The 26,796-nt window shown below is 38.6% G+C and overlaps 1 protein-coding gene and 1 pseudogene across 16 annotated transcripts in view; one reads left to right on the top strand and one right to left on the bottom strand.

Moving 5' to 3' along the window:
* Nucleotides 1–26,796, bottom strand: part of LOC105484741 (protein phosphatase 1 regulatory subunit 12B) — a 238,801-nt gene that overhangs the window by 54,559 nt on the left and 157,446 nt on the right. The window contains exon 20 of one of the 16 annotated variants that reach the window (XM_071078097.1): nt 2,879–3,375. The exons of the other annotated variants lie outside the window; for them this stretch is intronic. Within the exon in view, the coding sequence (XP_070934198.1) occupies nt 3,109–3,375 (267 nt within the window). The 3' untranslated portion in view covers nt 2,879–3,108. Of the gene's footprint in view, nt 1–2,878; nt 3,376–26,796 lie in introns of those variants that run through there. 16 annotated transcript variants of the gene reach the window in all.
* On the top strand, nt 9,207–9,324 carry LOC112427278 (small nucleolar RNA SNORA70; annotated as a pseudogene).

Genomic DNA, 26,796 nt, shown 5'->3' with positions numbered 1-26,796 from the left:
GAGGTGTATAGTAGGCTGTACCATCTAGGTTTGTATTAAATTCACTCTTTGATGTTTGCTCAGGGACGAAATTGCCTAACAACTCATTTCTCAGAATGTATCCCTGTCGTTAAGGGACTTGTGACTATATTACTATCTTACAGATGAAGAAAGTGAAGTTCTGAAAGGTTAAGTGTCTTGGCCAAAGGCACACAGCCAATAAAAGGGGAGCAAAACACAACTGCCTGAAGAATAAACTTTGGTTGATTAAAGTAAAGTAAAAACAGATCTGAAAAGATTTACCAATTCAAATCCTTCAGTAAAATTCTGGGTATTTGAGACACTTGTAGGAACACATCATATATACAGAGGAACATAGATAAATTCTCCAGAAAGCTGAATGTAAGCTCTTTTTTTCTTCATTTGTCTTTTTGTAGATTTAATTTTTTTTCAACACAGCCAACAAGCATTTATTGTTCCTTGCTGACTCAAAAGACATTAATTCCCCTGTGAAAACAAGAACTGAATGGAAATATTCTTGACCACAGACTTCTACAGGATGAGCTTTGCAAACAGCCACTTGTTTAGAAAATAACTCATTCCAGATAAGCAGGATAGGATGTTGAGTTCATCTATTTTATTTCTTGTGGGTAAAAAAGAGGGAGGAAAAAAGTCTATAAACTTTAGGGTGTTATTATAACTGAATTAAGAGCCCCAGGTAGTCAGCTCAACAGAGTTTCCAAAAAATATAAGAACTATCAAACAGAAGAACTGCATATGTTTGTTTTTGAGATGGGACACATCTAATGTGTGAATAAGCCAATAAAATGCCTCATGATGTGAATCCTAATCATTGACTCTCATTGATTCAATTCTCCCAAAAGTTAGTAAAGGAAGAAATTAATGAACCAGTTAAGTAATTTCTACTTTTTCCTCTTTTTATTTTTTAAATTGAAAAATCCTAAATGGCATGGTTTAAGGGTGATGTTGGATAAAATGCTCCCCAGTGATGATTTCCAATGTTAGCAATATAGCACAGTATAGTACACATGGTTTGGGAAGGGTATGGATTTGAGGTCAGATATCCTGGGTTGAAATTCTAACCCCTGCTTAACTGACTGGTATGATCAAGTTCTTCAGCCTTATTGAATCTTATTTGGTTCATCACCCAAAATAGTGATAAGGATGCTTATTTACAGAATTGTTATATGGTTTAGGACACACATACACACACACACACACACACACACACAAAATCATCCATCACAGTGCCTAGCATGTGGTTATGTTCAATACATGGTCATTATCACAAAAAATGCTTGGTTAACACGCACATGCATGTATAAAATATATGTAAGAATCTAAATGAAACCCTGAAGCAAAGAGCTTAAATATCAATTTTTATATTCTATGCACTTATTTTCCTTGTGATTATGTAAAAGGTTACTGAAAAAGACGTCAGAATCTCCTTTTCAAATGCTTTAAGAAAAAACTTATCTCTACCTATCTTTCTCCTTACCTCTTCCCAACTTTCCTTATTTCTTAGAAGGCAAAGCCCTGGCAATAAGAGGAGGGTACAGTGGTGAGGCAGTAGCCTGGTCTACTTGGGTTTAGTTAGAGGATTGGCTTTACACAAGGGATTGAGCAAATAAGTAAACATATTGAAAATGGCAACTAGGTTTCTCATTGTTGGAGAAGGCAGGCATAAATACAAAAAAAAAAAAAAAAAAAGGAAAGCTAGAAAGAACCCTATGTTGGTATGTAGGAATTGAAGGTATTGGTATGAACTTATGATTTTCAATATAGATAGATAAAGAAATAAAGATGTAAACATACGTGTATATTAAGCAAATGCATCCATACATATGTCTTTCCTAGCTCTGTCCACTGAAAGGGGCCTGGGAAGAGCAACACTCCAGCAGCATTTAGCATGCCTAGTGCCCAGATTATTGTTTCTAAATGCCACTTTCTACTAAGAGGAACAGGGCTCCCTGGAGAAATGGCTAATTCCAGAGCTGGGGCAAGGAAACAAAATGAGCCCGATATCTTGTGCTAGAAGGTGAGAAAGTTCTCAAACAACACTTAAATGATATGACATAAGGACACAGAAGCCTGCTTAAAAAGCCAAACCTGGGATAATAAGAGCATCAAAATGAATAATGATAGCAACGAATTATAACCCACTGACTAGGAACCCCTGAGTAGACATTGATATAAATAAATGAATGAAAAGAATAAATGGGAGGAGAACAGGTTCTTGCTTACAATATGCCTACTAATAAATATAGAAGGAGTAATAAAGTTAGAAAAATTACCATTTGGCAACCATGACTGTAAAATCAATCCAAGAAAGAAGTATTAATGATATTCAAAGTAGTGGGTAAAAGTAGAGGAGAAATTGGAGTTTACATAATCTCAAAGTATCACATCACACAACATTTACTAATCACAAAGGAGGAAAAACTAACTACCATGGAGAAACCTGGCAGATGTCATCTCAATTCAGCGATCAAAGACAAGACCACTAGTAACATGACAAACTGATAGCATGAAATGAGAAGAGTATAGTATCACTTCTATGACATTGTGGCCAAAAATGCATAAACTGGGTCTAATCATGAGAAAACATTGGATAAACCTAAACTGAGGGACATATATGACTGGCCTGCTATCTTCAAAAATACCAAGGTCGGCCAGGCGTGATGGCTCATGTCTGTAATCTCAGCACTTTGGGAGGCTAAGGAAAGCAAATCTCTTGAGCCCAGGCGTTCAAGATTAGCCTGGGCAATGTCACAAAACCCCATCTCTATCAAACAAACAAACAAACAAACAAACAAACAAACAAACAAAACAAAACAAAAAATCCAAAATTAGCAAGGCAAGGTGGCGCCCACCTGTAGTCCCAGCTACTCAAGATGCTGAGGTGGGAGGATCCTCTGAGCACAAGAGGCAGAGGATGCAGTGAACTAAGATCACACTACTGCACTTCAGCCTGGGCAACATAAAACAAAACAAAACAAAACAAAAAAAACAAGGTCATATAAGTCGAGGAAAGTCTAACTAGAGATACACAAAAATTGGGTATAAATAGTGATCCTGGATTGGATCTGTCTGCTCCAATGGACTTTATTAGGACAACTGGTAAAAATGTGAATGTGTCGCGCCTGTAATCCCAGCACTTTGGGAGGCCAAGGCGGGCAGATCACCTGAGGTCGGGAGTTCGAGACCAGCCTGACCAACATGGAGAAACCCCATCTCTACTAAAAATACAAAATTAGTGGGGCATGGTGGCGCATGCCTATAATACCAGCTACTCAGGAGGCTGAGGCAGGAGAATCGCTTGAACCTGGGAGGCAGAGGTTGCGGTGAGCCGAGATCACGCCATTGCACTCCAGCCTGGAAAACAAAAGTGGAACTCCATCTCAAAAAAAAAAAAAAGTGAATGTGATCTCTACATAAAGGATATACAGCAATTCTTTAATCTATTCTTGAAATATTTCTATAAGTTTAACAGTGTTTAAAAAAAAACAGAGTTTTTTCATCTCACTACAGTGAGAAAGGGGCATAAGGAAGTGACTTTCTTTTTTAATTCCTAACAACTTTTGAAAGATAGTCTCTCATTACAGAGGACTCTAAGATTATATGTTCACCAAAGAATTGGGTTTGCTAATGGAAGCAGGTAGTCACTTGAGCTAAAGGTACAATGAAACTCATTGTTAGGTTATGAATCAATTTAGTGGCCATAACCAGATCAATAAAAAGTGAATAAACAGAATAGCAAATGCTGGAATGCATTACACATAGTAGACTAAGGTATAGGTATGTTTTTGTCAAAGGTATTTGAACCAGAGGCACTCCATCTTGAATGGGGGCTGGGTAAATAAGGTTGAGACTTACTAGGCTGCATTCCCAAGAGGTTAAGGCATTCTCAGTCACAGGATGAGATAGGAGGTTGGCACAAGATACAGCTCACAAAGACCTTGCTGATAAAACAGGTTGCGATAAAGAAGCCAGCCAAAACCCACCAAAACTAAGATGGTGACGAGAGTGACCTCTGGTCGTCCTCATGACTATTATACACTAATTATAATACATCAGCATGCTAAGAGACACTTCCACCAGTGACAAGACAGTTTACAAATGTCATGGCAACATCAAGAAGTTACCCTATATGGTCTAAAAAGGGGAGGAACCCTCAGTTCTGGAAATTGACCACCTCTCTCCTGGAAAACTCATGAATAATCCATCCCTTGTTTAGCATGTGATCAAGAAGTAACCATAAAACCAGCAGCCCTTTGGGCTGCTCTGTCTATGGAGTAGTCATTCTTTTATTCCTTCACTTTCTAAATAAAGTTGCTTTCACTTTACTCTAGGGACTTGCCCTGAATTCTTTCTCGCGTGAGATCTAAGAACTCTTTCTTGGGGTCCAGACTGAACTACCTTCCTGGTAACAAAACCACAAGATCCTTCAAGGCCCAAAGGATATCAATAGTTAGGTGGACATTACCTAGTCTTTCAAAAATGTCTCTGCCTCTTCCTCTAAGCAATTTTTTGGTAGGTTAGTTTTATAAACTTCTGAGTAGGTACAACACACAGTATTTTAGTTCAGATTTAGGTAAGAAGGTGATGAGTCAAGTATTACCAGTTAAGAAGTACAGTTTAAGTTCTCTGCTCCTCCTTTTGGAACAGGGCAGTCATTTTCAGTCCATTTATGAATATAAGATCCAAAGAAAATATTTTTATTTTCAACTGATACTTTTCTTCCATCAACTAACAACTATTAAGTTCTTATTCTATGCAAGGTACTATTAGGGATAGGGATATACAAAGTTCTGTTAAGACATGATTGGTGTCTTCAAAGAGATTATAGGAAATCTCAAAATTTGTATCACTACAAAGATCTCCATACTGTTAAAATTAATATCAAGCCCTACTCTTCCATATATTTTTATATAAATAATTTTGATCTCATACTAAACAAACAATTTGTTTTTAAAGGAGACCATCAATAGCACACAGCCAAGTTGGAAGATAGTCTAGAATTCATAACAGCTTCATTTACTACTCTACGCTTTTATAGGGATGTTTTATTACTGGGTACTTAGAAGGGCCACAAATGTTACTTGGGGGCAGGAAATAAGAAGTTCTAAAGGAAATAGGAGGTTCTTAGTCATTTCTTCTCTTTTGATTTTTCCATCTCAATCCTGTTTTAATTTATGTGATGTGAAAATCCTCCCCTTTTGGGGGTGATGGAAAAGACCAATAATGATAACGCACATTTAATGTTGACTCCTGTACAGATGCTCCTGAGTGAGGGAGACATATTAGGGACTTTACCACAAAATGAATCACTTACCATCACTTCTCCTTTTGTGATGGTAATCATCTAAAATGACTTTAAAGAGTCAGCCTTCATTCCACTTGTAAGGAAATGCAGAATACAGAAAAGTCACGCAATTCTTTCAGTGTAATAAAGGGCCTTTGACACTTTGTGAACAAGCAAAAAAAGCTAAAAATCAGACCAACAAAATATATCCACTAAAGGCTTATGCATACTCTAGTGGGTTGCTAGGAGTAGGGGGAAGAGATGGTGCTATTTTGGAGTACAAGGCAGCAACAGAGAGGCAAAGCAAGACAGGATCTACAAGTTGCACAGCATGGAGCTCACAATAACTTACTAGCCGACAAAATGTTCCCAATCTTGTTCCCATATATTTAAATAATCATTCCCTAGTGTCATGAATGTTTAAGTCTCAGAAACTCATTTAAGGGTAAGAGGTTATAAAGGTCCTTTAAGAAAATCATTCTGCAAACCTGTCCTAGAATTGGTTCATGAGTTTAATATTTTGAAATTAAATTTAATTTTAGCAATGGCTTACAAAAAGCAGAAATGAAAACCTACCTCTTTTTAATGTGAACAACATAGCTTCTCCCCCTTCACACTTTTTTTGTAGGCCATATAGGCTAGAAACATCAGTAAAGGTATAAGGGGCAGAGGTTTGTCACAGGGAGGGGAAGGGGCAACACTTATCACAAGAGCTTTTGAAAATATGTGGGGACACTGATTGGCACAATGATTGGAGAGTGCTATTGGTGTTTCAAATGCCAGGCTGAGGGATGCTGAATGCTTGCTATTCTGGAAATAGACCCACATAGTGAAGAATTACCCTGCCAAATGCTCACAGCACCTTGATGAGAAAAAAAAAATGCTTGAACTGATTAGAAGCAGTAACAGGGTATATTATATATTTTTTGATTAGCTTAAAAGTAGCAAAAGGGTTCTATATAGTGTCAGTTAAACACTGAATAAGTAGCTTTAAAGCATATGATTTATCTGAAATTTTTGTTAAGACTATAAATATTTAGTGCAGTTAAGAGTTAGGGAGAATTGGGGAGATAGTTTCCTCAAATTAATCAGATATTACAATTTAAATATGTGTAGTCATACAGAAATTTTATGTCAAGAAAGGTGTTTTAAAGACTTAAGGAGAAAGGTATGGAGGAGAAAGGTATGGAATTAATTATAGAATAACTTTTAAAATAAATAAATCCATTCAGTTCTCAAAGGTATCTATGATAGTTAAGTTGTGCTTATAATCTGTATGCCAGGCAAAACATATTACTGCCTGGTAGCAACATACTTAAATTTAAGCTCACATGTTTGATAACGATCAGTTTCTTGAAAATGTAACCTATAACTTAAAGAAGGTTCAGAAATTCTATGTAAGTTTTTAAATTGTCATCAACTTGATTTTAAAAAATATTTTGTTAGTTTTCTTTAAAGCCTATAAATGAGGGTGAATGGTCCATCAGGTGTTAAGAAAAATAATTATTTCCCATTTTTAGTTAACTGCAGAGTTTTAAGGAAAAAGCCCTAAGAAAAGCAATCTATGTATGATTCATCTAGAACTTTAAACATTTCAACTAGTCTTCAGAGTTGTGAATTTGCAGTTGATCCAGAAATAAAAGCTGCTCTGTTCATCTGGGTTTACTAAAAATACTCCCAAACTTAACATCTAACTACTTCTTCTTCTTTTTTTTTTTTTTAAATAACATAGATCCTGGAAGAGTATACAAAAGACTCTTCCTGGTCAACAATGAACTGACATGCACCATTTTTGCTTTGCAGATACTTCTGACATATACAGTGTAAATGTTTATTCATTTATCAGTTGTCTATGTGTCATCTATACACACTTTATCTTCATGTTTTCAGGTAAAAATACTTTAAAATAGTTGAAGATGAAAGATGTCATTGTACTACCAGGTTTATCCTCTCATTTCCTTTATCCTCAACTTATTTTCCTTTGTGTCATCTGAATCCTCCAGATATCGAACTTTTCGTTTTTATGCCTTTCACATTTCCACTGGAGATCACTTTGTCCCCTTCATTAGGGTCCTGTCAGGAGAGATTTAAGATTTGGTCCTAGCTAAAAAATATGGCTGTAGCTCTGAAGATGACATAAAAGTTTTTTCCCATGCCTAAGATTTCAAATATATATATACGTTTGAAAGAAAAAACAGGGAGAGCATTATTTTTTTGTCCAGATTATTTTTGCTCACTGTAGGTAAAAAACAGTCTGTACATACATGTAAAAAAAAAAAACAACCAAAAAAAAATCAAAAACCTTTCAGTCCCTACATAATAACTCAGAAATAAAGTTTCTTCAGCCAGCTATGGGGATGAGGGAAATAATTCCCAGGGTATACACATTAATGGTCCTATCAACTCTGTCATTCTCACATTGCAATGCCAATGCAATTCCACATAAACACAATTATGCTGAGGCAAACACTGTTGCAGAGTATAAGAACTACATATGCACTGTTCTAAGAAACACAACAACTTGTGAGGTTCATGAGGCATGGCAATGTTTGTGGCAAACAGGACCAATGTGAGAATCAAATTAATTAGATTCCTAGAGTCTACTGCTTAGCATGCAATACAGTAAACAACTAAGCTCCATGATGACTGAGTTGACTGGCATACAACCACAAATTGTTCTCTTTGAGCACAAAGGGCATGTAAGAGCTAACAGCTGAGTGTCCCAGGCATGGTTCTAAGTAGTTTGTATGATACCACATATGATGTTACTAACTAGGCTGGTCAGTGTGGGTGGTGATAACAGTGTGTTGCTGGAGTTAAAGTTACAGAGTCAACCTCTGTATGCTTAGTTAGCACCATATTAAAACAAAAATTTTTCCATGCCACAGACTATTAGTGACCTAGCTATCTTACAAATATATGCTGTTGGTCATAATACAGACTGAGTGTGTCCAAAACCCATCATTACAACTGGAACTAAAATAACTGGAATCAAAGAGCAAAGCTGATCCACACAGAAGGATGAGCACAAAGTCAAAGGTCCAATCCTTAAAACCTGTACCACCTGGGTATTATCAAATGTATTTTTCTAATGCTGTTTGTGGGAAGTATTCAGACTTTATTTTGGTTTTTCTTTGCCTCAGTTCTTAGCCTCTTTTTGTTGTTACTAAACAAGTTGGAGGCAAAACAATCTAGATTTTGGCTTCCTTCTTTTTATTCTCTGAAGCAGCTTATGTAAGACAAGTATTATTATACTCGTTCCTTGACAGTTTGATGAAATTCATCCCCCAAATTACTCTAGGCTTGGTGTCTTTGGCAGCAGGTTGGGGAGGTGGTGGTGAAGTATGATTAAATTTCTTTAAAGGTTACTGGACTTCTTTGTTTTGCCATTTCTTCCTAAGTCATTTTGATATTTTATATTTTCCCAGAAGGGTATTCACTTAAATCAGGTTTTCAAGCTTATTGTCATAAAGTTGCTCAAAATAATCTTATATTTTAAATACGTTTATCTTAACTTTGTCCCTATTTCTCTTCCTAATACTATTTGTTCACACCTAGTTTTTTTTTGTTTGTTTGTTTGTTTGTTTTTTTTGAGACGGAGTCTCGCTGTGTCCCCCAGGCTGGAGTGCAGTGGCGCGATCTCGGCTCACTGCAAGTTCTGCCTCCCGGGTTCACGCCATTCTCCTGCCTCAGCCTCCTGAGTAGCTGGGACTATAGGCGCCCACTACCGCGCCCGGCTAATTTTTTGTATTTTTAGTAGAGACGGGGTTTCACCGTGGTCTCGATCTCCTGACCTTGTGATCCGCCCGCCTCGGCCTCCCAAAGTGCTAGGATTACAGGCGTGAGCCACCGCGCCCGGCCCACACCTAGTTTTTCTCTAGTTCAGCTTGTCAAAGATTTACTGCATCTTAACCTCCCTAATGGGGCTCAGTGTGCAGTGGCTGGAAAAAGTAGATTCCCGGGTTATGTATGCAGCTCAATTGTTATACGTGTTGCTTTAAGGGACCTTGAAGACTTTTCCCTCTCCCTGTTGTTGCCAAAATAACTGCCTCTGATCTGTTTTTGTTTGCATCCCAGGCCCCAGACTAGCATATAAGATGCCTTTGAGTCCTAGAACACTGCAGTCAAGGTGGACATTGCAAAATAAAAAGGTTTATTGAATTTTATATCTTTTCAAAGAATCAGCTTCTGGTATTAACACTATTCTACTGCTATTCTGTTTTCTGTTCATTAATTTCTGCTTTTATCTTTATTTCATTCCTTCTACTTAATTTGGGCTTACTCTGTTTTCAACTTCTTGAGTTTAAAGCTTAGCTCATTTATTTTCACTTATTCAAAATTTTTAACCTTAAACATGTATTTAAGGTTATAGCTTTCTCTCTTTAGCTACTCTACAAGATCTAATGTGAAGTAATCTCATTGTTGTTTAACTCTAAATATTTTGTATTTCTCATTATAATTACCTCCTTACCCATGCAGTATCTACAAGGAAGTTTATACTTTTCAGAAGTGTTCTTTTCTTCTCCAGTTAACTTTTTGTTGCCATTACAAAAAAACTATAACCCCTCCATAATCTCAATTCTGTATCTCCAGATCCCATCTTTCCAGCTTATTCTTTCTACTAGGGTGACCCTGAACTCATTCAACCTCATGGAATCTCCACTATCTCTCATGCACTTGATGTTCCTTCACTCTACTCTTTATCGAGCTTACATTCCATGATTTATCATTATTATCATCACTCACCCCTCTCTCCCCTCATAGTGCTTGGCAAAACTACAACCTTGTTTAAATCAAATTTTCTGCCTACTCCACACCTGCACCTGTGCAACTAAATGTGGCTGAAAAAAAAAAAAAACCAACCATGCTCATTGGTCTCAATTTAAATTCATTACTTTGAACCTTTAGTGGACTCTAATGCACACACAGATACTTCTCTACTCCATTTACTTTCCTAGATAAATACTTCACCCCTTTCCCTTTTAACTCAAACACCTATCACTTCCTTCCTCATATTCTTTCTTGGCTGCTGGTCTTGCTTTCTATTTCACTAAGAAAATTGAAGCAATTAGAAAAGAACTTCCACAGACTATCACCACATTTAACCACCATTTACCATCTTCTCACTTGTTACCATTGATGAACCTAACATGCTTCTATTTGAAGTCAAATCCTTCAACTTGTACTCTAGACCCTACTCAAGGACCTCATTACAGCAGCTCTCCATTCTTCCTCCTACATCATCTTTTGTTGTTGCTGTTGTTCTCCATTGGGATCATTCTCAGGAGCAAACATGTAGCTTAAAAAACACCCTTTTCCGGCACGGTGCGGTAGCTCACCCCTGTGATCCCAGCACTCTGGAAGGCCGAGGTGGGAGGATTACCCGAGGCCAGGAGTTTGAGATGAGCCTGGTCAACATGGCAAAAGCCTGTCTCTCCTAAAACTACAAAAAATTAGCCAGGTGTGGTGGCGGGCGCCTGTGATCCCAGCTACTCAGGAGACTGAGGCAGGAGAATCACTTGAACCTGGGAGGTGGAGGCTGCAATGAGCCAAGATTGTGCCATTGCACTACTCTAGCCTGAGCAACAGAGCAAGACTCCGTCTCAAAACAAAAAAACACCCTTTTCTTGACTCTATCTCCCCAAAAGCTGCCACTCCATTTCCTTGCCAACTCCCCTTCCTGAAAAACTTATCTTAAAAAAAAAAAAAACTTTTCTCAATGTTTCCAATTCCTCTCTTCTCAATGTGGCTTAAAATTACTTCAGTCAGGCTTTCTGTCTCACTATTCCAACAAAACCACTCTTATCAAGGTCATAATGTTATCAAAATCAATGGTCAGTTCTTAGTCTTCATCTTACATGACGCTATCAGCAACATTTAACACTGTTGACAACTATCTCTTTCCTGATACTTTTTTTTTTTTTTCACTCACACTGGAAAGGACACCAGATACTTCTTGGGCCCTCTTCCCTTTTCTATATTTTCTTTCTGTTATCTGATACAGTCTCATTGCTTTAAATATCATCTAAATACTCCACAGCAATTTGGCAGATCTGTATAACCAAACTGCCAAAATTTCCAGTTGGAAATCTAATAGGTATCTCAAACCAACATACCTAAAATTGGATTCTGGCCGAGTGCAGTGGCTCACACCTGAATCCCAGCACTTTGGGAGGCCAAGGTGGGCGGATCACTTGAGGTCAGGAGTTCTAGACCAGTCTGGCTAACACCGTGAAACCCCAACTCTACTAAAAATACAAAAATTAGCTGGGTGTGGTGGCGGGCACCTGTAATCCCAGCTACTCGGGAGGCTGAGACAGAGGAATCACTTGAACTCAGGAGGCAGAGGTTGCAGTGAGCCAAGATGGCACCACTGCACTGCAACCTGGGTGACAGAGCAAGACTCCATCCAAAAAAATAAAAAATAAAATTGGATTCCTAAGAAGTCATTATATGAAAAAAATACTTGCACATGCATGTTTACAGCAGCACAATCTGCAATTGCAAAAATTTGGAACCAGCCCAAATGCCCATCAATCAATGAGTGGATAAAGAAACTGTGGTATATATATATACCGTGGAATACTACTCAACCATAAAAAGTAATGAAATAATGGCATTTGCAGTGACTTGGATGGAACTGGAGACCATTATTCTAAGTGAAGTAACTCAGGAACTGAAAACCAAACATCGTATGTTCTCACTTATAAGAGGGAGCTAAGCTATGAGGATGCAAAGGTGTTAAGAATGATACAATGGACTTTGGGGGCTCAGGGGAAAGGGTGGGAGGGGGGTAAGGGATAAAAGACTACACATTAGGTACGGTGTACACTGCTTGGATGATGGGTGCACCAAAATCTCAGAAATCACACTAAAGAACTTTTTCATATAACCAAAGATTACCTGTTCCTCAAAAACCTATGGAAATAAAAAAAATTAAATAAATAAATAAATAAGACTGGCTTCCTAGTTTTCCTCCTCAACCTGCTTCATTTTTAGCCTCCCCCATGCCAGTTGATGGTAACTCTATCCTATCAGTTGCCTAGGTAAAAAACCCTGGAATCATCTAAAATTCCTCCCTCTGTCTGTCACATCCCACAAGCCCTTCCAGGAAATGTTGGCTCTACCTTCAAATATATCCAGAATCTTACCAATTTTCAACAACTCTATTGCTGCCATGTGATCCAAGCCCCTATCATCATTTCTTGCCTGGATTACTGTAATAGCTGCTCAGCTGCTACCTCTGTCTGAAGTCTAATCTCAACACAGCAGCTTGAATGATTGTTTTAAAACTTAAGTCAGATCACATCACTCCTTTACTCAAAATCCTGCAATGGCTCCTCATTTTGTGCATAGTAAATGGCCTATGATGCTCTACATTCAGATGATCTGATTGTCTTTCCTGCTACTCTCACCTGTCATTTCTTTCATGTGCCAGTACTTTCCCACCATATGGCCTTTGCTCTAGTTGTACCCTCTTGCTAGAGGACCTCACTACAGTACATCTGAAGAAATGTTCTTCCTTCAGATATCTTTGTGGCTAACTCCTTCAGTTTCTTCAAATCTCAACCTGTCAATAAGATTTACTCAGACCCACTGTTTATATTACAACCTGTACTTTCTCCACCCAATCCTCTTTATTCAATTCTCCTTTCTAGTTTTTTTTTTTCCAAACTGCATCAGTGTCTAACATATTATACACTTTATTATGTTTGTTGTTTATGGTCTGCCTTTTCATCTTACTCCCTGCTAGAATGTACACTTCAGCAGGTCAGGATCTTTGTCTACATTGTTGACTAAAGGATTCCAAGAGCCTTGAACAATATCTGGCAAATATTGGACAAATAAGTATTTGTTGAATGAATGAGTGTTGATTTTTTCATTTAGCATGGTCACAATACACATGCCCTACATGTGCTATATATCTGTTACATTAAGCTGGTGTATTATGTTGTTCAACTCCTTTATGTTCTTGAGTATTTTTGTCTGTTCGATATATTGGTTTCTAAGAGAGGTGTGTTAAAATCTGCAACGCTGACTGTGGATATGCCATTTCTTGGTAATTCTGTCAGTTTTGTTTTATATATTTTGAGAGTATATTTTCAGTATCTAGAGTCATTTTATATCATCTTCGTGGATTGTTCCCTATTTATAAGTAGGACATATATTTCTGTCATTTGATGTTTTTAAGCAAAAACATGTTCATGTTTCAAATGATATGCATGTTGCCAGCTTTCAATTGGTGGTAACCAAGAGAAAATTTTTCCTATACTTTTATTTTTTGTCTTTCAGTGTTACTCTGAAAACAGCATATGGAAGGATAATCTGAGTATCTCTCTGGCTTTGTAGATTAATTTATATTATGATTACTTACACATTTTATTTTGTATTTCCTATTTCCATGTTTTTCCTTTGCTTCTTTTTATCTTCTTTCCTGCCCTTTATTGAATGGAGTGAAAGCATTTAAAATATTACCTATCTTTTCTCTTTCCTCTACTGATTTAGAATTTGCACCTTCTATTTCTATACTTCTATTACTGTACTGAATATCCTTATATTTAACATACTTAAATATATTTTTTCTTTAAATGTCTATAAAATTAATCTGTGTCTTTTCTACTCCAAACAAGGACTTTAGTACACATTTACATCTTTTAATACCATATTATTGCTAATATTTAGTCCTAACTTTTGAAGCATATTAGCTTTATCTCATATTTTAACACTCTTTGCTTTTGTATTCCACTTCTTTCTGCATTTATTTTTTTCTTTGCTGAAGAACATCCTTTAGTTCTTTTATCACCAAGAGTTTGTGAGTTGAAAACTTAGCTCTGTGTATCTTGAAGATGTGTTTATTTTGGTCCCACTCTGTATATAAACCACTGTATGAAACTATAAGCTCATACTTTTCTACAGCACTTTGAAGATACTAGTCAGTTTTCTAGTATCTACTGTTGCCAGAGCCTACTGCCAATTCAACTACCATTCCATTATTCAGAATTTTTTGTTATATCTGTATTCAGAATTTCAGATTTTCTCTTCATCGTTAATTTCCTACAATTTTATTATCATATATGTAGTTGTGGATTTATCTATCCTGTGTACACATGGCAGCATTTTCTATTTTGAAGACTCAGCGTCACTTCTGAAAAAATTCTTAGCTGCAGTTATTGTTATTACTAATGTCACTTTTTTATTCATTCTTTTTTCTCCTTTGCAACTCCTAGCACATGCATGTTAGAGCTCCTCAGGTCATCTTTCATGTCCATCTTTCTCTTTCATTTTCTTCTAACTTTCTCTAAACTGCATTCTGAAAGATTTTCTCAGTTCTATTTCCTAATTCTCTAATTTTCTCTTAAGCTATATAAAGTATGTACAGTATAACTGTTCTTTTACTTCAATATTGTATTTTTACATTTCAATATATTTTTCACTTCAAGATGTCTAAATGCTCCTTTCTCACAGCTTTCTCTTCTTGTTTCATTATCTGCTCTTCATTCTGTAAAATCTAGTTTCTTCTGTACATATATTGAGACTTTTAACTTATTTTTAAATCTCTTCAGAGTGTTCTTTTTTCCTCAGATATAACTTCTCTCACTTGTTGGGTTCTCTTGACTGCTTTTTCATGATCTTAGGTTTTACTGAGTTCTTTGTAAAGTTTTGAGGGCTCAATTTTTAATGATGACTAAAAAATGTAAGTATCTGTAACTATATATACAGTTTTAAGTATCTATAGGGCAGTTCTAAGTTGCCTCAGCTTAAATCTGATAATGTGGCAACCTTGAACCAGACCTTAAGTTGGTAGCTCTGGGCTTTCTTTCCTCCTAGGTAGCCCAGTTCTGAATTTTTAGCCCAAAAGTATTTTGGGTCCAAGTTCTATCTTGAGTGGTTTCCTGTGCTTGTTTGTGTCTGCCAATTCTTCTTTACTTCTGGTCAGGAACAAGCAGCTTATTCCTGGCTGTGACACTGCTGGGATAAGTTAGACTAACCCAGCTCCCATTTGCATTGTGCTCTTGGGTCCTGGGTTCATGCACAGACAGGATCATTGCAAAAACCCTGGTCCCAATTGCCCATATCCATTCATAGCACCACCCCCTGCCATCACAGTGGCTTTTCTATTACTGGTCCAAAGAGACTTTTTTCTCTTATTTTTAAGAATAACTATGTATTTTTAAAAACCTTTAAAAATATTTATGTATAATTTCTCTGTTTTTGAATGAGAGGAATTAAGATTCAAGAGTATTCACTCTGCCACCCTGACCTAGAAGTCCCAGAGTAGCTTTCACTTTTGAAATAATAGCAGTTCAATTTTCCTTACCTCACCAGTCTGTAAATATTAGCATATATACCCAAAGTTCAAACTTGAATAAGCTGTAGTAGAGACATATTTCCATTATTTGGAATTTGTTTACATTGAAATAAGTAATAGATGTACTAGGAAATCAGAAGTAGAAGGAAGATGACTTTTAAAAGGTTAAGAAACTTGGGACAGCAGCAGACTTTACTGTTAATCTTATGTACAAACTTCGTCACTGCTTCCCATAAATGGAATCAGACTGAGCAAAGAAGAGGGTACTTTCCACAGCACCAGGAAGAGCCACTGCAGCCAGCAGTCCTGTAATAAGCACCAACCTGCACTCCTGCACCTGGAAGACAGCCATCAGCTTAGTGGAAAGAATGTTGGACTGGGAATTCAGAAATATTCTAGTTCATTTTCTAACACTAAGTCATAATACAGCTTAGGCTAAGCCAGGACCTCTTCTGGGCCCCAGGTTTTCCATCTGTAAAATCAGAGAGTTGGGCTAGAACAACTTCTAATGTACCTTCCAGAAATAATTTTCTGTGACCTTAACAGTTTGGTACTTTATAAGTAGGCTGAGTCCTCCATTCTTCAGCTTGCTCAGTAATAACCTGCCAGGTAAAAGAAGAAAATCATGTATTTCTGAAATCAGTCTTCAAATCAAATGAAAGAATCACTAGATGCATATTTTTGTTTGATCACCACTCTGCAAAGGAACAGCCTAGTAGCTGGATGAAGTTTCTGTGTGGGTGTACACACAATCTAAGTTTTAAATAGAAAAAGCAAACCAACCCAGACCAAAACAAAAACCCTCCACACAAGTCCCAGACACAACAAATGGTGAGAGTTCTTTTCTACAAACACGTCTGTTTCTAATAGCTGAGAAGACCAAAAAAGAAAGTATCACCCTGACCAGATATAAGTGTAGATAAAGAAAAAACTAAGGAGCATGCAGCAAAGTTACAGGATATGAGAGATTTGACTCTGCACACTGCAAAGTCTGTACAATTAGAAATTTCATGTGAACAGAAATGTAGAGAAGACAATGAGAAAGGAAAGGATAAAACTGGAGTTCCACTAAATGGAAGTTAAGAGTGGATTAAGAATTTTTAAATTGAGGCCAGGCACAGTGGTTCATGCCTGTAATCCCAGCACTTTGGGAGGCAGAGGCGGGCGGATCACTTGAGGCCAGGAGTTTGAGATCGGTCTGGCCAACATAGCAAAACCCCATCTTCACTAAAAAAAAAAAAAATTAGCCAGGTGTAGTGGTGAACACCTATAATCCCAGCTACTCAGGAGGTTGAGGCATGAGAATCGCTTGAACTCTAGAGGCAGAGATTGCAGTGAGTCAGGATCACACAACTGTACTCCAGCCCGGGTGACAGAGTGAGACCCTGTCTCAAAAGAAAAAGAAAAAAAAATATTTAAAATTGGGTTAAGTGGCAAGGAAAACTCAAGATTAAATCTCAGAGCTTCCTAGAACCTTAACTATGGGCCACAATAAAAATTTATGTGAATTGTTTAATTTCACCACAATACAGTAAAAAATCAAACTGATTCAGACTTTATAGGTCTGAAGGATGGAAAGTTGGCACACAGCTAGCCATAATCCCGATTCTTCAAGTAACATACTAAAGATATACTGTTTTCTAAAAAAAAACAACAAAAAGCATCTTATCATCTACATTGCTATTTGTGAGACACAGTGTATTGCATCGACATTGCCATATATGTATAGACAGACTATATTAAGGGTGGGTGTCCAGCAGATTCTATCCACTATTGCATACTTCCACCACAGCTGAAATAGCCCATCAGTCAAAAGAAAGGGATAAAGTTCCCTGACAAAATTCCCACTCAGTTCACAAAATAGCCACTGAGCAGTCTTCACTTTCATGCAAACTTTTTGTAAGTGTGTTATCAAAGCATTTAAGGCAGGAAAAAATTACACAAATAACAAGGCCTCATTAAAGAAAATTTGGGAAATAAAGAAAAGTAGAAAAAAAGTCACATTTAGTCTCATCACAGAAATACAACCACTGCTAACACTTTGCTCACTTTCTCCCTGGTCTCTTTACCTGGGCCTGAGTGACCACTTCGCCCTTATGGTTGTAATCATATGACATATACAATTGTGTATCTAGTTCATTTAGTAATACTATACTATAAGCATTTATCCAAGTTATTATACTATCTTTGTAATTCACTTTTAAATGGCTGCTTTATACTCCACTCTATTTTAAAGAAACACCCTAAATGGCTAGTTGGTGGGGAATGGTAAAGCAAACTATGATTCATAGTGTTCCATTAGATGGATGAATCATAGTTTACTTAACTGCTGCCAGAATACTGGACAGTAGGCTGTTTCCAATAAGTCTGTTTTGTTCAATAGTGCATAATAGCCTTCCACATAGTAGGTACTCAAGTATTTGTTGAATGGATGTTTACAGAGCTGCCTATATATAACATACCTTGTGATAACAATTTCTGTGCATAAACTCCCCCTCCTTCCCATATTTAGAACTGTTTCCCAGAGATACATTTTTATAGGGGGCTATTTTGGGTCAATTTGGGACTTTTGTCAATCTAGCCATTTGCTTCTCAGAAAATAATGACTAATTTGCATTCCCAACAGCAAAATATGGGAAGGCCCATTTCACTACATTCTTAGCTAAATTGGGCATTATCTTTTCAAAGTCTTTGCCTTTGGTAAAAAAAAAATGTTACTTTGGCTGGGTGTGATGGCTTACGCCTGTAATCCCAGCACTTTGGGGGCTGAGGCAGGCAGATCACCCAAGGTCAGGAGTTCAGGACCAGCCTGGTCAACGTGATAAAACCCTGTCTCTACTGAAAATACCAAAATTAGAGGGGTGTGGTGGTAGGCACTTCTAATCCCAGCTACTTGGGAGGCTGAGACAGGAGAACTGCTCACACCTGGGAGGCGGAGGTTGCAGTGAGCTGAGATTACGCCATGGCACTCCAGCCTGGGTGGCAGAGCAAGACTCTGTCTCAAAAAAAAAAAAAAAAAAAAGAGTTACTTCATTATAATTTTAGTTTTGAACACCAGTAAGGTTATACACTTTTTCTTTTTTTCTTTTTTTTTTTTTTTTGAGACGGAGTCTAGCTCTGTTGCCCAGGCTGGAGTGCAGTGGCCGGATCTCAGCTCACTGCAAGCCCCGCCTCCCGGGTTCACGCCATTCTCCTGCCTCAGCCTCCCGAGTAGCTGGGACTACAGGCGCCCGCCACCTCGCCCGGCTAATTTTTTTTGTATTTTAGTAGAGACGGGGTTTCACCGTGTTAGCCAGGATGGTCTCGATCTCCTGACCTCGTGATCCGCCCGTCTCGGCCTCCCAAAGTGCTGGGATTACAGGCTTGAGCCACCGCGCCTGGCCGGTTATACACTTTTTATTATGCTTGTTATTGTCTATTTTGAAATAGCTTTCTAATAATCACTTATCTAAATCTAAATTATTCCTGGAAGGTCAGTTGTGGGTTGAAGTAACAACAAAAGCCCCAATATTTTTAGGAAATAAATTCTGGAAGGAACCTAAGGAACTAACATAAATATATAGCTGAGAACAGCTTATTCACAGAGCAAGTCTGGAACACTGTAATGTGCTTTTATTAATAGTAAAGTTGGAGGCTAGAGTTGTCGGTTCCTGATTCTTTCCTCATATTTATCTGTTATACAGTTTGGTTTTACATGTGATATTTGTCTGTGGGTGCTGCTGTAATTTGGGAGGGGAGAGCTGGGAGGAAAAGATTCCTTTAATAATTCTTCTAAAACTTTTCTTTTAGGAAATCATTCTAGATTAACCCAGAAACTCTTAAGAGCTGTTTCCCACAACTGTACTCTGTAAAAACTTCTTTAGCCAAGATAATCTTGGGGTGGCTTAGCAGAACTTTGTCAACCCTGAATTAGGCTTTCTCTATGAAAACATTTTGTAAACAAGTAACTAGACACAGAAAAGGCAGAAGCACATTCAGAGAAAAAATGTAGGTCTGGGCAACATTACCAGTAATGAGAACCTGATGAAGACTGACAATCACACCTCACTGACTAATCCAATAACTAGCTCTTTTCATAACATGTGAAAAATGCTCCTCTGCAGCAGAAGTATAACTGCCTTTCATTCCTTCAAGATGCTCTTGCAGGAGTAGGCAAGAATGTTGATCTGCCATCTATTCTTAACAAGGAGAGAAAGCAGAAACATGGACTAAGGATTGTTAGGGGAAAGCAATTTAGATGGAATCAGGTACCACAATGTGCCAAATGATATGACAATTAGATCTGTTTGAACCCTGTTTAAGCCTTTATGAAGATTTTTTTTAACGGCAAACTATCTTGGAGCTCTGCTCACAAAGCAAATGGCTACTAACCAACGGCTATTAACTTCCAGAAAATCCATCAAAATTGTTCTCATGCAGATGAGTCACAAAGAGAAGATATCCTTTCATGCTCCCTAGCCCCACTCCACCAAACTGCTCTCACAAGTCAGCAACATCTCCTTACTGGCAAACCTACGAGATACTCTTCAGCTCTCAAACTACTGGATGTGATTATAGCGGACTATTGGTAGCTATAATTTATCTTTCCAACCCTTTATCTCTTTCTCTTCTTTTGATAATAGAATCCCTATTTCCTATGGGGAATCTATTCCACGTAGCTGACCCTCTGCTAACCCTACCCCTATAACAAGTGGTAGCTGTTGCTCTTGTTTCTTCTTCATCACTGTAACCAGCACTACCACTATTGTTATCATTATCATCATCATGGTGGCTAAGATTTATTGATAATTTACTATGTGCCAGACACTGTTCTGTCCGCTTTATATGTATTATCTCATTTAAAGAAATGACCTACGTGATAAGTACTATGATTTCTCTCATTTTAAAGTTGAGGAAACTGAGACACAGGGAGTATATAATTTGGCCAAGCTTACACAGTAGGTAGCAGAGGAGGGACTTGAATTAAACTTGGTTTTAGAGTTCAGGCTTCACTTCCTCTCTAGCTAAATCTCATCTAATTTCTGGCTATAGAAATTGGTTCAGGGAAGTTCATCTGATCCAGGAAAGGTCAATCAGATACATGACCACTACAAGGCCAGGTGTGGTGGTGCACACCTGTAATCCCAACATTTTGGAAGGCCAAGGTGGGAGGACAACGTAACCCCAGGAGTTTGAGACCAGCCTAGGCAACACAGTGAGACTCCATCTCTACAAAAAATAAAAAGAATTAGCTGGGCATGGTGGCACACGCCTATCGTCTCAGCTACTTGGGAGGCTGAGGTGGGAGGATCGCTTGAGCCTAGGAGGTAGAAGCTGCAGTGACCCGTGAGCATGCCACGCACTCCAGCCTGGGTAACAGAGCAAAATTATGTTTGCAAAAACCAAAACCAAAAACAAAAAAAAAGATATATGGACACTAGGATAGAGGTCTTTCTTCCTCTGAAGTCTATGCAGAGAAGGCAGCAGGGATCTGGTAAGTTTCAGTTTCCTAGATTTAGCTATGCCTGAAGCTAGGCCAGGCTGAATATGCAGATTTTCTAGCTACATAAACCTTTATGCTTGAGCTATATGAAGTTAAGTTTTTGTCACATTGAGTCTTTGAAAGTTTTCATTCCCTTGTTTGGTTGAATACTACTCTTTTTAAAACAAACAAACAAACACTTTTATTTTAGGTTCCGGGGTACATGTGAAGGTTTGTTACATAGCTAAACTTGTGTCACAGGGGATTGTTGCATAGATTAATCACCCAGGTATTATGCCTAGTACCCAAGAGTCATCTTTTCCACTCTTCTCCCTCCTCCCACCCTCCACCCTCAAGTAGACCCCAGTGTCTGTTGTTTCCTTCTTTGTGTTCATAAGTTCTCATCACTTAGCTCCCACTTATAAGTGACAACATGCGGTATTTGGTTTTCTGTTTCTGCATTAGTTTGCTAAGGATGATGGCTTCCAGCTCCATCCTTGTTCCCACAAAAGACATGATCTCACTCTTTTTTATGGCTGCATAGTATTCTATGGTGTGTATGTACCACATTTTCTTCATCTGATCTGTCACTGATGGGCATTTAGGTTGATTCTATGTCTTTGCTATTGTGAATAGTGGTACAATGAACATTCACATGCATGTGTCTTTACGGTAGACGATTTATATTCCTCTGGGTATATACCCAGCACATAGACCAATGGAATAGAATAGATAGCCCTGAAATAAGGCTGCACACATACAACCATCTGATCTTCGACAAAGCTGACAAAAACAAGCAGTGGGGAAAAGACTCCTGTTCAATAAATGGTGCTGGGATAACCGTCTAGCCATATGCAAAAGACTGAAGCTAGACACCTTCCTTAACCATATACCATATACAAAAATCAACTCAGGATGGATTAAAGACTTAAATGTAAAACCCCAAACTATAAAAACCCTGGAGACAACCTAAGTAATACCATCCTGGACATAGAAATGGGCAAAGATTTCATGACAAGGACACCAAAAGCAATCTCAACAAAAGCAAAAATTGACTAGTAGGATCTAATTAAACATATGAGTTTCTGCACAGCAAAAGAAACTATCAACAGAGTACAGACAACCTACAGAATAGGGGAAAATATTTGCAAACTATGCATCTGACAAAGGTCTAATATCTAGCATCTATAAGAAACTTAAATTTACAAGAGAAAAACAAAACCCCATTAAAACATGGGCAAAGGACAGGAACAGAGACTTTTCAAAAGAAGACATATATGCAGTCAACAAGCATATGAAAAAAAGCTCAATAGGCCGGGCGCGGTGGCTCAAGCCTGTAATCCCAGCACTTTGGGAGGCCGAGACGGGCGGATCACAAGGTCAGGAGATCGAGACCATCCTGGCTAACACGGTGAAACCCCGTCTCTACTAAAAAATACAAAAAACTAGCCGGGCGACGTGGTGGGCGCCTGTAGTCCCAGCTACTCGGGAGGCTGAGGCAGGAGAATGGCGTAAACCCGGGAGGCGGAGCTTGCAGTGAGCCGAGATCGTGCCATTGCACTCCAGCCTGGGGGACAGAGCGAGACTCTGTCTCAAAAAAAAAAAAAAGAAAAGAAAAAGAAAAAAAGCTCAATATCACTGATCATTAGAGAAATGCAAATCAAAACCACAATGAGATACCATCACACACCAGTCAGAATGGCTATTAGTAGAAAGTAAAAAAAAAAAAAAAAAAAAGAAAACAACAACAACAAAAAACAGATGCTGGCAAGATTGCAGAAACAGGAAATGATTATACACTATTGGTGGGAGTATTCATTGCGTAAAGCAGTGTTGGCAATTCCTCAAAGAGCTAAAAGCAGAACTCTCCTTTCCAGGCTCTTTTCCTTCCTCTCTGACCATTACCCTGCTGATCTCTTTCATGGGTACCTCTCCCCTTCTGCCTGTCTCAAACAGTGGTGTGCCCTGGCTCTGTTCTCAACTGTGTACTCTTTTCATAGCAGTGGCCCTCCTTAGCATCCCACAATCATTCGGATAGGCCTTCCCTGGGGAACATGCTCCTTTTGCTTGCCCGTGCTTCAGAATCATTGAGACATTGAACCACAGTTACACAGTGAGTACCTTATATCCATCAGAATGCTGGGGAAGAAAAGAAGTTGGGAATCACTGCTCTAAAAGTTAACTTTGGGAAATGTGTTTTTCTTAGCTTAAAACTATTATCAGCAAGCTGATACCTTCCAACTCTCTTTTTTTTTTTGAGATGGAGTCTTGCTGTGTTCCCCCAGCTGGAGTGCAGTGGCGTGATCTCGGCTCACTGCAACCTCCGCCTCCCAGGTTCACGCCATTCTCCTGCCTCAGCTTCCCAAGTAGCTCAGACTACAGGCAACTGCCACCACGCCCGGCTAATTTCTTTTGTATTTTCAGTAGAGACGGGGTCTCACCGTGTTAGACAGTATGGTCTCGATCTCCTGACCTCATGATCCACCCGCCTCAGCCTCCTAAAGTGCTGGGATTACAGGCGTGAGCCACCGTGCCTGGCCCCAACTCTTTAGCCCTGGAACTTTCCTATACTTCATACCCATGTATCTAATTGCCTATAGGACATTTACTTTCTTACATCTGACAGGTACCTTGAACTCCGTATGTCTAAAATCAAAATCATTATCTTCATCCCCAAACATATTCTTCCTCCTGAATTCTCAATCTTATTAATGGCATATTATCTATGCAGTCATCATAATAAAAAAAAGAGTATCATTTATTGCATTGTTCTCTATTCACGGAAGACATACCTAAATACTAGATATTCTTGTAAATATAATGAACAAGAAACAGGCTGGGCATATTGGCTCACACCTGTAATCCCAGCACTTTGGAAGGCTGAGGCAGGAGGACCACCTGAGGTCAGGAGTTCAAGATCAGCCCGACCAACATGGTGAAACACCATCTCTACTAAAAATACAAAATTCAGCCAAGGATGGTGGCTCATGCCCATAATCCCAGCTACTTGGGAGGTTGAGGCAGTAGAACTGCTTGAACCCAAGAGGTGGAGGTTGCAATGATGCAAGATTGCACCACTGCACTTCAGCCTGGGCACTGGAATGAGACTCTATCTCAAAAAGAAATAAAAGAAGAAAAGAAACAGACCCTGCCTTCAAAGAGTTCAGTTAGTTGGCAAATACAACATAGTATGATTACCACTCCATATTAAAAATAAATTCACAGTGCTAGGGGAAACTAGTCTGTGCAATTTAATAAAACCTAGTTCCAGGGAGGGGGTCAAAGGAAAGCTTCTTAGGGGAGGTGGTGCTTAACCTAAAACATGAATATGTTTTTAAAAAGTGGAGTAGGGAGAGGAAGAGGCAGTAAGAGGAAGAGAATTCTAGAGAATGAAAATAACATGTATGAAAGCTCAAAGATGGGAGGAGGGGAGACTGGTGAAATACTACCATATGAGTTGCCTTTATTTATTTAAAAATTTACCAAAGGTAGGCACTGTGCTAAACACTTTACATACATTGTTACTGCTGTTCCTTATATCGAGCCTACAAAACAAGGATAATAATCTCATTTTTACAGATTAAAGAACTTTCAGAGCTCAGAAAGGTTAAATTACTTTTCTAAGACCAGCCAGTTAATAGGAGATGGAACTAGCTTTGAACCTAGGTCTTCTGGCTGCAAAGCCAATTCTATGCATCTTCCCAAATACCTTGGGACTGCTCTTTAGGCTTTTATCATCCACATCTAGTAAAACATCAAATCCTGCCAAGTTTTTCGTATTTCTTACATTGTTCCATTCTCTCCATACCTACCATTAGAAACTTAGCTCATTACCTTTCATCTGGACCCTAGGCTGTAATTGCTTTCTAGGTATAAACGGGTATGTGTGTATGTATCACAATAAGTCAGATCGGCATGATCTCACTTTCACAACAAGAGATTCAACAAGTATCTGTATACGTACCATGGAAGAAATATGCCTGCTCTTTTCTAGGGCCAGCCCTGGAATATCCTAGAGCCTCGTCAGGGGCCTTCTTTTCTGCTTTAATTATGCTTGTTGGTGATCTCACCCAGTCTTCTGACTCTAAATACCATCTCTAAAGTAATGACTTCCACATCTATATTTCTCCAGCTTTAATATCTCCCATAAAGTCCAAATTCTTAGTTGACAATTGTCTACTTGACATCTCAACTTGGATGTCTAATAGAAATATCCCCTGCCCCAGCCGGGCGCGGAGGCTCACGCCTGTAATCCCAGCACTTTGGCAGGCGGAGGCGGGCGGATCACGAGGTCAGGAGATTGAAACCATCCTGGCAAACACGGTGAAACCCCGTCTCTACTAAAAATACAAAAAAATTAGCCGGGCGTGGTGGCGGGCACCTGTAGTCCCAGCTTCTCGGGAGGCTGAGGCAGGAGAATGGCGTGAACCTGGGTGGCAACGGAGCTTGCAGTGAGCGGAGATCGCGCCACTGCACTCCAGCCTGGGAGACAGAGCGGGGAAAAAAAAAAAAAAGAAAGAAAAAGAAATATCCCCTGCCCCATTAAAATGTGAGTATTATGAGGTCAGGAATTTTGTCTACCTTGTACATTTTTGCATCCCTAATGCATAGTGCCTGACACATAGTGGATCATCAATGAATATATGTTGACTGAATAAACACATGCTGCTATGAGAGCAAAAGACATCCCAAATGGGACTCAATTGTCCTAGAGGGTCTTTGAGAATTTGGTACTCTGGGTTAAATGTGTATTTTGGGAGGACAGAAAGGAGTAGAGGTTGACTCTAAGTTCCTTTAGTGTGCTACAGTTAATCCTACTCTTTAAGGATTGACCCACCTGGGATGTTAGCAGTCCCTAAACATTATACCTCTAGGAACACTATCCATCAGGCTTGCCTGTTAAGAATCACTTTGGAAGACCTTTACAATATAGATTTCCAGGACTTCCACCCGCTAGCACCATGTCACCTCCTTATCCAGAATCTCAAGGGGAGTGGTCTAAAAATCTACATTGTAAACAACCCCAGTGACTGTTATTGACAGGTTTGAGGGAGACTACTATAGAAGCTTTACCCATTAGGTTATTATAATTGAAAATGGCTCAGCTTGCTAGATATCAATATCTATACATGCCCTTAGCTCTAAGTCAAGAACTCCAGAAATGATACATAAACTGCCCGAATAATATTTCATTAGTTGTATTCCAAAGTACTAGAGGTCACCAGTGATCTAAGAGAGGCCTTCTCACACAACATGTCATATATGGAGCTTTTAAAAGTACATATTCTATTAAGGCACATCTGTGTGAACATTTATTCTCAAGAAAGGATCTGATTTTGTTCACTTGGCACAAAATTAGTTATGCCATCCCATGCTCAATTCCCACACCTTATATGAGCCTTTACTGTGACATATTAACGTCAGTTTTCATCACTTTTTTCCCTTAAAATTGCTGAAGAATCAGGATTTCAGCTTCTCTTCCCCCAGATCCACCCCTCTTAACTATCATTTCAAGCAAGCACAGGGTTATCACTGTGAAGATTTCTGTCATCCCCTCCACTAATCCCCAAAATGTTTTTCCCGTACATATTCAGCAGACTAAGTGTTGACAAGGCAAAAAGACTAGTAAATTCCATAATCTACTCCTAACTAAGGAATTCAAATGACAACAAGCTTAAATTAAAGTGAATGACAGCAACTAACAATCTTCTGACAGGCACT

The sequence above is a fragment of the Macaca nemestrina genome, chromosome 1 (genome assembly GCF_043159975.1).
Source record: "Macaca nemestrina isolate mMacNem1 chromosome 1, mMacNem.hap1, whole genome shotgun sequence".
In the NCBI taxonomy this organism is placed as follows: Eukaryota; Metazoa; Chordata; class Mammalia; order Primates; family Cercopithecidae; genus Macaca; species Macaca nemestrina.
Note: the sequence above shows the minus strand (reverse complement) of the source record. Positions and strands in the feature narration are given on the sequence as shown.